Below are 13,186 nucleotides of genomic sequence, written 5' to 3'. Positions count from 1 at the left end.
TCAATGTGCAAGCAACCATGTGACTATGTGAGGCAAGCTTCACTACAATTACCATTCATGTGAAATCAAGCAATGAGTAACCATTCATTTAATTTATTTCACATCTAAATCTTATCACAAAGAAGAGGTTAGCAAAGATTAGAGAAAGGGTTAATCTGCACAGAAAGGGTTGTTTATACAAGTAACACTAACTGTAACGCCCTCAAAATAAACCCATAATATATATAACATTGACATGCATTAAATAAAGAAAACCAACCATTATACCATTCATCAGAGTATTCTTATTGAAAAGCATTACACATAACATCAAAGTAAATGCCCTACGGGCTTACATCTTTCCAAGCCAACACTTGGACACAAAATATGAGTACTAACTCAACTACAAGTTAAGCCCTTGGCTTGAGTGTTTACATGTAATAACAAATAAAATAAATGACAACTAAACTAAACAGAGTCTTCAACTCCAATTCCTTCCAAGCTAAGTCCTTGGAGGTAGCTTATCACCTGAACCTGAAAATGATATTCCCATAAAGGGTGAGCCACAGCCCAGTAGAAATATACTAAACCAAATATAAGCATTGAATAAAGCATTAGCATTCAATAGATGGTTAACCAAGATAATCAATTACATCATTTTACAGTCTCATGACAATATTGTATAAGACACGTTTTACTTTCCAACTCTATCAATATGGCTCAGAACCTGGCCAAACTTACAACAGTGAACTATATATATTATATTCACATTCTTCCAATGTCAACAAACAGATGAGACTCAGGCTCAAATCAAACACTTCATACTTCCAGTTTGATACACATTTTAGTGCTGTATCAAATAAAACACTTCAATATAAATAAGCACACATAAAAGTGATGCTAATGGAGTCCATCCCCTATCTCCTCCCAAACAAAATCCGGTTTAGAGGTCCATCCCCTATCTTCCCCTAAACCGTGGAGTACATCCCCTATCTCCTCCCACACAAAACAATATATGCAAATGCAATGCTCAATCAATACACGTATTTTCTGTATTAATGCAATAGTCAAAATTAATGACTTAACCAATGTGATTAGTTTCAGTTATTCCTAATCCACACGCAATGTCTACAACAAACACGACTATCCTCCACCGATAGCCCAAAACAGTTATTTCTAGACTGGAAATAAATATATCAACAATTCAATAAGCGAGTGATTTTAATTATCCAACTACACCATTTAATCAATGAATTCCTCAATTTCATGCATTTAACCAATTTCCCCAATTTCCTTAAATTAATTATACAAATTAATTTATTAATACAACTAGGGTTTTTCCCAAATTTACCAAAGTACTCCCAACATATCAAAATACCAAAACTTAGGACAAAACTTATAGGATGGAGTAGGAAATCCCTACCTTGAAGCGAAGAACTCGTATGGAGAAGATGACGAAAACCAAAGTGCTCCAAACCCAAGATTGTTCAGATTAAACGGAAGCCCTCGACCCACTCTATCTTTTTAACAAAGGACTTAGGGTAGAAATACACTCTAAGTAGATCAAACCTAAGAGAGAAGGTGTGTAGGGAGAGGGAGAAGACGATTCTAGGGTTTTAAAATCAAAAAGGAGATGAAAAATGATCCAAAAAGTCGGATCTCGGATTTTTATACCAGTCGCGCCGCTCGAGCGTGGAAACCCCCGCTCGAGCGCCACTCACAGACTCCCGCTCGAGCGGCCAAACTCCCGCTCGAGCGGCGAATGCACACTCCCAGAAGTTTTTGGCAGACAGGTCCCTGCTCGAGCGCCCAAATCCCCGCTCGAGCGTCACTCACGACTTCCCGCTCGAGCGTCCAATCCCCCGCTCGAGCGGCCAACACTACACAGGACATACTGGATGGGTGTATTCCCCGCTCAAGCGTCCAAACCCCCGCTCGAGCGGACAAGCCAAAATCTGGGCAACTAGACTTGGTTCCTAAGCTCAACCAACCTGCTCCAAATCTTCCCAACACAACCCAAGACTCAAAATAAGAAAATAATGAATAACAACAACAATTATACAATAACGGAATCTACGGAACCTAAGTCCGGATACAATAATCAAATGGGAAAAGACCGGGGTCGCTATAACCTCCCCTCCTTAAAAGAATTTCGTCCCCGAAATTAAGCATAAGTTTGTAAATAAAAACAAGTTTTTCTCAATTCTCAAAGATATTGTATAACAACAATAAACATCTTGACCCAATACTGGTCACTTCATCTCTTTATCAAGGAGTATCTCACAATATATATAAAACAACATATATTTCAACCTGTATCATTATTATGGATTATTCCTTTCAATGTTAACAATTCCCATGTCAAATTCAATCGCATGATATATACAACCCATTCAACAATGTACTCAGCAGATGCAATGTTACACTAAACTTCTATAATGAAGCAAGTTTCAAGATACACCCATTTACCAAAACATACTCAATGTTTTACAACTTAAGACATATGTAAGGCTCTTAAGTTCAATATAGCGACCCCGGTCTTTTCCCATTTGATTATTGTATCCGGACTTAGGTTCCGTAGATTCTGTCATTGTATAATTGTTGTTGTTGTCCCGTATTTTCTCATTTGGAATTATAGGAGGTGTTGGGCAGGTTTGTTTCGGGTTGGTTGGGTTTAGAAACCAAGTGTTGCTGTCCAGGTTTTTGGTTCTTCGCTCGAGCGAGGAGTTGTTTGCTCGAGCGAGAGGTTGCGTTTGATTTGGACCTGTAGCTGTGCATTCTTGGCTCGAGCGAGCTTTTCTTCGCTCGAGCGAGTTAGTTTGTTCTTCGCTCGAGCAATAGTTCCTTCGCTCGAGCGTGTGTCTGGTTTCAGACCTGAGGGTTTGAGTTCTTCGCTCGATCGAGCTTTCTTTCGCTCGAGCGAGCTTTTGGGTTGTTGGTTCGAGCAAGGTTTCCTTGGCTCGAGCGTAGTTGTAACAGCGCCCGCGGAGGGCCTCATGCTACAGTTCGGACTCGATTTGTGTCACGGTTCTTAATCTGAACCAAAGAGTCCAAATCTGGCAAATCGTTTTGAGAAACAGATTTTTGAAAAAGTAGCGCCAAACATGGACTGCTTTGCCAGATACAGAGTCGCCACCTAAATATTTTTAAAATGGGAAATTTAGGAAACCCTGACTCGGTGCCGAAGGCCACATGTCCGTCATCACCGGAGTTGTCTCGGCTCGGGAGCTTGGGTACGATCGGGGAAGGTCAGCTATGAGCACCCCCTTTCGCCCGGTCCGAAGACCAGCCTCTACTAACCGTGATATCCAGTTTTGAAAACGTTATGTGTTCTTATTCCAATTATTAGCCTAGAATTACTATGTTATGCGCGCAGCAAACAAGTATAGACTAGATTGCCTAATTTGGAAATAAACATTGCATATCCGTTTGTTTTGAAAATGCTTTGGAATTTGCTACTCGCAAGTAGGCTAAAATGCGGATTGCAACGAGTCTTTCCAACTCAAACAATCCAGCCTTCACCCACAGGCATTCAAGCAATTATAACACATAAGCATCTAGCCACATGTTAAGCATGCTGTCATGGTAACATTCACACTCATGTGATATGCTAAAGCGGAAATACTTACATAGTACTCCGTGCCGAAACAAAGAATTTGTTAGCAAACATGCATGATCCAAGTCCATGTGAAGTGCCTAATGCATCGCATACAGAGTGTTACTAGAATAGGCTCGGCTATCCTAAACATGTCATGTGAAAATGCACAATTATCACGTATTCAGTTTGGGAATTGAAGTATTGATGCAATTAGCGTGATGTACCGAGCCTAATGCATGTAATACAAATGCATGGATGCACACATGCATAGCATAAGGTATGCTAATTTAAACGTGTCCTAATACTAACCATTAAAGCGGGTAAGTAAAAGGGAAGAAAGAAGTGAGGTTGGAAGACATACACACCACCCACACACACTTATTACAGATTTGCCCTCGCTCGGAGGGACCGAATAAATATTACAAATTAATTAACTACGCAAGCTAATTAAATATTACAAATTAATTAATTAACAAATTAACTAATTTAGGAAAACAGTAAAACGTCTCGAGAAGCGCGCCGCCATGCGCAAGCTGCCTCTGTTTTCCTCCCTTTCCTCCTCTGGAGGTTGTCAAAACCTCAGGACTATGTCCTTGGACAGAGGGGATCATCACCGGCTAGATGAAATTTCCACCGGCAGTGTTGTATGGCCATCGGCACAAAGTTGAAGCTGTCGGCAGAGAAAATGGTGCCGGTCGGCACATTACACTGCCGGTCGGCAGAGTATTCCTGCAGAACCTGCAACTCACAGCAATAGAGGGCAAAACAAGGCATGGCAGCATATTTCAAGGCATGTATGCATCAACCATGTCTCTTATCATTGTGATAACTCAAAGGGACATGTGCCTCGGTTCTCGGACCACCAATCACGCATTTCTATGCATGATGGCCCAAAGAACCAAGTATGCAACTTTGGTTTCAAATGCAATGCAAACCAATCAAACAAAACTCCCAATCCCTATCACCCAAGTCAAGGGACAAGGCATGCATGCAAGATGCAATGCAACCTAGGCATACAAGCTAAGGATGCAACATGGCATGGCAAAACACTTATGCAAGCATACAAGCATACATATGGCAATGCAAATAAATGGCAAGATGGACTTATACATGAATTAGGCAGCTCTAATAAGGCCTAAAACAGTGGCCAAAGTGCTAAAAAGTGAGGGCTAAATGGCATACACACACACATGCACATGCACATAAGGACCAACACTTAAGCACAAATCAAGCAACATTCAAGCACACTTGAAAGTGACAAACATGAACAATTAGCATGCATTATAAGCTTTGAAATCATGCCAATACATGGTGCCAAACCAAGCAACAAATCAAGCCAAGCATGCACCAAATGGCCTAAGTGTTCAAAGCAAATCAATGAGGCATTGAACTACACTTAACAAGACCAAACAAGGCATGCAAAGAGGGACCAAAATCAAAGGTTTAGCATGTTAAAACAAGGCTAAAGGACTCTTTAGATGACATCTAAATGGCCCAAATACAAAGGCATGCACCATGGCCAAAACATGGAGCATTGCAACCCATGCTTCCAAGGCATTAAAGAGGCATGAAAGGCAATCAAACAAGCATGGAAATGGGACTGAAATGGCATGTAGAATGATCCCAAATCACCAAAACAATGCAAAGATGGCATGCTACACATGCACATACTCAAGGCCAACAAGCCCAAATACAAAGGAGCTATATCAAGCATGCCAAAATCAACCCAAATGACTATGGACAGAGCTAAAACATGGCAAGATATGCACATAATCTTCACAAGACTAAGCCTAAAACATGCTCCAACAAAGGCTAACAACCTAAGGCACATTAAGGCATAAACAAGGCATTACATGGCAACTATGCTAAACATGCATGAAGTTCCAAAACCAACTTGAAATCATGTTATATCATGGATATATAAGCATGAAAAACAGACCGAATATGCTCAACACACACTCAAGCATAGGCTCCCTTAAGAGGCCAAAATATGCCCTTTTCAAGGACAACAAGGAGAGGGGGTGGCCCTCTCCTTCTTGGGACTTCAAAGCATCATCTTCACCACTGAAATCCCTCAAGATTTCAGTGGTGAAGAGACCTCAACACCAAAATCCCGGAGCTAGCACAAAATGGCTCAAAATGAGGCCTTTTGAGGCCTAAGGGTGGTCAACAACCCTCAAACAACAAAACACTCTTAATAAACAATAAAGAGGGCTTAAAAACAGAACTTTTTTATGTTATACAATAATCACAAAAACAGCTCTAAGACTAGTAGAAAATCAATGCAAAAAAGGGGGAAAAAGGGACTAGTTTCTCACCCTTGTAGTCCTCTTCAACAATGGTGCTCCAATGGCCTCCTTTGGCTTGAATCCAACACCAAAACTTCAAAACACACTCTTTAGAACCTCAGCTCCAAGAGGAAGGTGAAACACTAGGTGTTTGTGTGCAATAGTAAGGCACAAAACACCTAGTGAACAAAATGAGAGGGAAAGAGAGATAGATGTGTGTATGTCTAACCCTAACCCTAGAAAACCAGAGCTCTCCTCTGTATTTTTTCTCTCTCAAAAATGTCTAAAGCCTCCTTTTGCCTTAGAGAGAGCCTCTCCCTATATCCCTCTTGTAAAGCTTACAAGACAAGCTTTGCAAGAGGGAGATCCCTCTATACACGTGTATGGAGGGGAGCAAAAGCAATACAGCTGTCTAAAAATATCTGCAAAAGCAGATGAACAGCAATCGGCCGGCAAAAAATGCCATCTTGGCCAAAAAGAGTGCCGGTCGGCAACAAAAAGTGCTGACCGGCAACAAAGAGTGCCGGCCGGCAAACTATATTGCCGGTGGAAGCAAAAACCAGCCGATGGCATCTAGCCACTGCCGGTGATGGGTGGGGATGGTCTACAAGCCCTACCCTGCCTCTAAAAGGCAAGATGCAAGTGTTTGGTGCAAAACCAGACACTAAACGGTCAAGTTCGGAGAACCTGAGGCAAGGCGCGCGAGCCGAGGCCTCCGGGAACTCCAAACGAACACAAACATGGGTAATCACCGAGTGTTCAAACGGTGACGTCCAAGTCTTGAGGACGGTCAAAAATGGGGTGTCTACAGTAGTTTCTCTGTGTCTGGTCGCTCGAGCGACCAAGTCTTCGCTCGAGCGAGCCTATCCAGTTTATATACGCAACAGCGGGTTTTGATCAGTCTTTTTCATATTCTTTTGATTCCAAACCCTAGGTCCGACTTCTCTCTCTCCCTACTCACCTTCTCTCTTAGATTTGATCCACTTAGGGTGTGTTTCTACCCTAGATCCTTCATTAAAAAGATACAGGGAGTCGAGGGCTTTCATTCAATCTGAGCATTTGGTGATTTGGAGCACTTTGGTATTTGGGCACTCATCTTTGTCTTCACCATTTGTGTTGTTTTCTTCGAGGTAGGGATTTCCTACTCCATTATATAGGTTTTGTTCTAAGTTTTGGTATTTTAACATGTTGGGGATACTTGATAAATTTTGGGAAAAACCCTAGTTGTATTATTGAATTAATTTGTATAAGTAATTCATGGAATTGGGAAAAGAGAGTTAAATTCATGGAATTCATTGATTAAATGGCGTAATTGGGTAATTGGTATCATTTGTCTATTGAATTGTTGACATAGTTATTTTCAGTTTAGAAATAACTGTTTTGGGCTATCGGTGGAGGATAGTCGTGATTGTTGTAGACATTGCATGTGGATTAGGAATAACTGAAACTAATCACATTGGTTAAGTCATTAATTTTGACTATGGCATTGATACAGAAAATACGTGTATTGATTGAGCATTGCATTTGCATACATTGTATTGTGTGGGAGGAGATAGGGGATGTACTCCACGGTTTAGGGGAAGATAGGGGATGGACCTCTAAACCGGATTTTGTTTGGGAGGAGATAGGGGATGGACTCCATTAGCATCACTTTTATGTGTGCTTATTTATATAGAAGTGTTTTATTGATACAGCACTAAAATGTGTATCAATCTGGAAGTATGAAGTGTTTGATTTGAGCTTGAGTCTCATTTGTTTGTTGATATTGGAAGGATGTGAATATTATATATGTGATTCACTGTTGTAAGTTTGGCCAGGTTCTGAGCCATGTTGATAAAATTGGAAAGTAAAACGTATCTTAGACAATAGTGTCATGAGATTGTAAAATGAAGTAATTGATTATCTTGGTTAACCATCTGTTGAATACTATTGCTTTATTCATTGCTTATAAGTGGTTTAGTATATTTCTACTGGGCTGTGGCTCACCCTTTATGGGAACATCATTTTCAGGTTCAGGTGATAAACTACCTCCAAGGACTTAGCTTGGGAGGGTTTGGCTTCTGGTTTAAAGAAGACTACCTTTAGTTAATTGTCTTTATTTATTAGTACATGTAAACATTCAAGCCTAGGGCTTTTCTTGTTTTGAGTTAGAACTCATATTTTTGTATCCAAGTGTTGGCTTGGAAAGATGTAAGCCTGTAAGGCATTTTATTCAATGTTACATGTAATGCTTTATTTAGTAATACTCTGATGAATGAATTAATATATTGTCTTCTTTAAGTAATGCATGTCAATGATATATATAATGGGTTATTTTTGAGGACGTTACAACTTGGTATCAGAGCGTACCGGGTTTGAATACTTTGGGTACGTGGGAAGTGATTAGTATCACATTGGGTTCGTCTCGTTTGATAGAGACTTAGTGTAATGTTATATGCTTATGTGATAACATGTTTATGTGATTATGTGGGTATGGAATGTAGTTTCTTGGATGTTGATTGGACCCTTGAGTTTCTAGTAGTCTTGTTGGAAAGGCACTTGATCACTGCTGCTTCCAACCGGAACTATAGTAACGCATTGGGACTATCATTATCCGGGAATGAAATTCATAGGTGCTTATGTGATTATGTGCTTACGTGGAATGAATTATTGTTGTCCATTGCATTAGGACGCGAGTGTTTAGCTTCGGCACATTTATTAATGTGCTAATGTCTTTGTTTCCTTTATTAGGATGTCAGGACGAGGACGAGGACGCGGTAGGCGTGGTAGGCCGGGTAGGCAGGAGGTGCCTGTGCCAGAAGAGATTCCGGCAGTTCAGGAGGGAATTGGCCAGGCTAATGTGGCTGAGCCAGTAGGCCAGCAGGCAATGGGCGCTTCAGCTCGAGAGATAGCAGGAGCATTCAGGGAGTCAGTAGGCATTCTCAGAGCTGAGAATCAAGCTCAGGTTGTTGCTGCTAATGCAGGACCTTCCTTTCTGAAGAGGGAGTTCTTCCGGTCTAATCCGGATGAATTTGTGGGTGATCCAAAAGAGTCGCTTAAGGCAGATGAATGGCTCGAACAGACAACGAAGACATTTGAGATGCTTGGCATCGAAGACGAGGGGTTGAAAGTGACCTTGGCATCTTTCCAGTTGAAGGGGGATGCGGGTCAGTGGTGGAAGTTTACTAAGGGGCGTATAGGAGGTACGTGGGAGGCTTTTGTGAATGCTTTCCAGGAGAAGTTCTTATCTCCAGCTGTCAGGGAGAAGCTGCGAGACCAGTTTTGTCAGCTTAAGCAGTCGAGTTCTTCAGTGGCCGAGTTTGAGGCTGCATTTACTAGGTTGTCCAGGTTTGCACCTGAGTTGGTGGCGTCTGAGGAACGCCGTTGTATTGAGTTTGAGAAGAAGGTGAGGCGTGGCCTCAAGCTGAGAGTTGGGGGAACTATGATTCAGGATTATGGGCGTATGGTTGATGCTGCAGCCCACATGGAAATCATGATGCAGGAGGAGGAGGAAGGACAGAAGGGCTCCAAGAGGAGTCAGGATGGTCAGAGTGATGGTAGGAGACAGAAGGGTTTTAATCCTCAGCAGTCTCAGGGTAGCTTTTCTAGATCGACTTTTCCTGTACCGAGTGTTAGTTCGGGGAAAGGCAGTCAGGGAGACATTACCTGTTTCAAGTGTGGCCAGCTGGGCCACAAGTCTCCAGTTTGTCCTCAGAGGGGAGGAGTTCAGAGAGCAGCATCTTCTTCGGCTCGATCTCAGAGCCAGAGTCAGGGTAGAGGTCAGCCACTCTCGTGTTTTCAGTGTGGTCAGCCAGGGCATATGAAGAGGTATTGCCCGCAGTTGGGTGGCACATCTGGTGCATCTGGTTTGAGGCCGACTCAGGGTCAGCAGCCAGCTCAGTCGGGTCAGGCCTCGAGGGCCAATCAGGGCGGGGCTTCATCGTCTCAGTCGGTGCAGCAATCTTATGCTCCTAGGGTTGAGCAAGTTGATCAGAGGTCGTCTGGGCGCGTGTATGCTGTTACCGCGCAGGATCTTGTGCCAGCACCATCAGTTGTGAGAGGTACCTTTTTGTTTTGCAACTCGGTTGCTAATGTTTTGATTGATACGGGTGCATCTCATTCCTTTGTGTCTGCTGCATTTGCATCTGTTTTGGAGTTGGAGTTAGCACAGTTAGCATCTCCTATTTGTGTGGTATCACCTCTTGGGGGTGAATTGATTTTAAAACAAGGTGTTAGGGGTTGTGATATAGAGGTTGATTATCATAGAATCCCATTTTCCTTTGTAGTTATGCCTATGAGGGGTTTCGATGTTATTTTGGGTATGGACTGGTTATCGTCATATCGGGCAGTTATTGATTGCTACCGCCAGAGGGTCACTTGTTGTACCATGAGCGGAGAGTATTTTCATTTTCTGGGAGACCGGGTTGGTGATGTGTTGCCACCGGGGTATGTTCCGAGAGGTCGGAGTGAGCTTAGTGGGCTACTTGCTAACCTTTCGATTAGTGAGGATAATGAGACTCAGATTGTGTTGCCAAGAGTGGTTTGTGAGTACTCGGACGTCTTTCCCGAGGATCTTGTTGGTTTGCCACCGCATCGAGAGATTGAGTTCTCTATTGACCTGGTGCCCGGCACGGCGCCGATTTCTATGGCACCTTATCGTTTTGCCCCAGCCGAGTTAGTTGAGTTGAAGATTCAGCTCCAGGAGTTGCTAGATAAGGGTTTTATTCGTCCTAGTGTTTCGCCGTGGGGAGCACCAGCCCTCTTTGTTAAAAAGAAAGGTGGTGCTTTGAGACTGTGTATAGATTACCGAAAATTGAATCGGGCTACGGTTAAGAATAAGTACCCTATGCCTCGTATAGATGATCTGTTTGACCAGTTGAAGGGTTCCCGTTGTTTCTCTAAGATAGACTTGAGATCAGGTTACCACCAATTGAGGGTCAGAGAGGAGGATATTCCGAAGACGGCATTCCGTACGCGGTATGGCCATTATGAGTTTCTGGTGATGCCATTTGGGCTCACCAATGCACCGGCAGTCTTTATGGACTTGATGAACCGGATCTTCCGGGAATTCTTGGATCGGTTTGTAGTCGTTTTTGTGGACGACATCCTTATCTATTCGCCTTCTGAGGAGGAGCATGAGTCACACTTGAGGGTGGTGCTTGAGATACTTAGAGTCCATAGGCTGTATGCCAAGTTTGGGAAGTGTGAGTTCTGGCTGAGGGATGTCAAATTCTTAGGCCACGTGGTATCCGGGGAAGGAGTGTCTGTTGATACATCTAAGGTGGAGGCGGTGCAGGATTGGGCACAGCCTAAGAGTGTATTTGAGATCCGCAGTTTTCTGGGATTAGCTGGGTATTACCGTCGGTTTGTGAAAGATTTCTCCATATTAGCTTCGCCTTTGACTAGATTGACTCGGAAGGGAGTCAAATTTGTATGGAGTGAGACTTGTGAAAAGTCGTTTCAGGAGTTGAAAGTTAGACTGACCACCGCTCCAGTATTGATTATTCCAGAGAGAGGGTTGGGTTATACAGTCTATTGTGACGCCTCACGAGAGGGTCTGGGTTGTGTGTTAATGCAAGAGGGGAAAGTAGTTGCCTATGGCTCACGTCAGTTGAAAATTCACGAGCAGAATTACCCTACGCATGATCTAGAGTTAGCAGCTGTTATATTTGCCTTGAAGATTTGGAGGCATTATCTTTATGGTGAGAAATTTGAGGTATTCTCGGATCATAAGAGTCTGAAATATTTGTTTACAGAGAAAGATTTGAACTTGAGACAGAGGAGGTGGATGGAGTTCATAGAGGATTATGACTTTGAGTTGCATTATCATCCGGGAAAGGCCAATGTGGTGGCCGATGCCCTTAGCAGAAAACCTGTTGGTGTCATAGCTAGTATAGCCATCCGAGAATGGGAGATGTTGGGTGCACTTGGGGAGTTTGATTTACTTCTGGGCGAATCCGTTGAGGCTGCGGCCTTGTTTTTCGTTATTGCACAGCCTTCACTTGTGACTCGAGTGTTAGAGGCTCAGAGAGGTGACTTTGAGGTAGAATCTCTCCGTGAGAAGATTTCCGGTGGGAAGGTTGAGAAGGGTTTGACGGTGTATTCCGACCTGAGTGTGAGATACCGAGACCGTCTGTTTGTGCCGGAGTCTTGCAGAGAGGAGGTACTCCGAGAGTTTCATCATTCACGCCTTGCGGTGCATCCGGGAGGCACTAAGATGTATCGGGATTTGGGTCGCCAGTTTTGGTGGCAGGGTATGAAGAGAGATGTGGCAGCTTTCGTATCTAAGTGCCTTACTTGCCAGCAAGTGAAGGCCGAGCATCAGAGGCCAGCGGGTTTGTTGCAACCCTTGCCTATTGCCGAGTGGAAGTGGGAGCATGTCACTATGGACTTCGTTGTAGGTCTTCCGAGGACTCAGCGGGGTAGTGATGCTATTTGGGTGGTTGTAGACCGGTTGACTAAGTCGGCGCACTTTATTCCTATGCGCGTGAGAGATACGGTGGATCATCTTGCCGACTTGTATATTCGGGACATAGTGAGATTGCACGGGGTCCCAGTGACAATCGTCTCAGATAGAGATCCTCGTTTTACTGCCAGGTTGTGGCAGAGTTTGCAGAGTGCCTTAGACACTAAGTTGACCTTTAGCACGGCTTATCATCCTCAGACTGACGGACAGTCCGAGCGTACTATTCAAATACTTGAGGATATGCTTCGGGGTTGTGTTCTAGACTTTAGTGGGTCGTGGGAGAGGCACTTGCCGTTGGTAGAGTTTGCCTACAACAACAGTTTCCAGTCTAGTATTGGTATGGCACCATTTGAGGCCTTGTATGGCTGACCGTGTAGATCTCCTATGTGTTGGGCCGAGGTGGGTGATGAACCTCTGTTGGGTCCAGAGTTGGTGAGAGAAACGACGGAGAAAGTTGAGCTTATCCGTAAGAGGCTTGTTACAGCACAGAGTCGTCAGAAATCGTATGCCGACCGTAGGAGGAGACCTTTGGTGTTTGCGGTGGGTGATCATGTCTTTCTGAAGATATCACCTAGACGGGGTTTGATGAGGTTTGGGAAGAGTGGGAAGTTGTCCCCTCGGTTCATTGGTCCGTTTGAGATCCTTGAGAGGATTGGCGAGGCTGCTTATCGTTTAGCTTTGCCGCCGCAGTTGTCCGGAGTACATGACGTATTTCATGTGAGTATGCTTCGGAAGTATGAGCCGGATCCATCACATGTGTTGGATTGGACCGATTTAGTGGTTGATGAGGATATTTCGTATGAGGAGAGACCGGTGCGAGTCTTGGATAGGCGGGATCAAGTTTTGCGAGGCAAGACCATCCCTTTGGTGAAAGTT

At 43.6% G+C, this 13,186-nt stretch overlaps 1 protein-coding gene across 1 annotated transcript in view; it reads left to right on the top strand.

Annotated features, from left to right (window-relative positions):
* LOC114269955 (uncharacterized) overlaps positions 1–8,035 on the top strand; it is a 278,957-nt gene extending 270,922 nt beyond the window's left edge. Inside the window, exon 6 of the mRNA XM_082871057.1 lies at positions 7,876–8,035. Coding sequence (XP_082727183.1) covers positions 7,876–7,907 — 32 coding nt within the window. The 3' untranslated portion in view covers positions 7,908–8,035. The remainder of the gene's footprint in view (positions 1–7,875) is intronic.
* The last annotated feature ends 5,151 nt before the right edge of the window (positions 8,036–13,186 follow it).

The sequence above is a fragment of the Camellia sinensis genome, chromosome 5 (assembly GCF_055761805.1).
Source record: "Camellia sinensis isolate YWXY chromosome 5, ASM5576180v1, whole genome shotgun sequence".
Classification (NCBI taxonomy): domain Eukaryota; kingdom Viridiplantae; phylum Streptophyta; class Magnoliopsida; order Ericales; family Theaceae; genus Camellia; species Camellia sinensis.
Note: the sequence above shows the minus strand (reverse complement) of the source record. Positions and strands in the feature narration are given on the sequence as shown.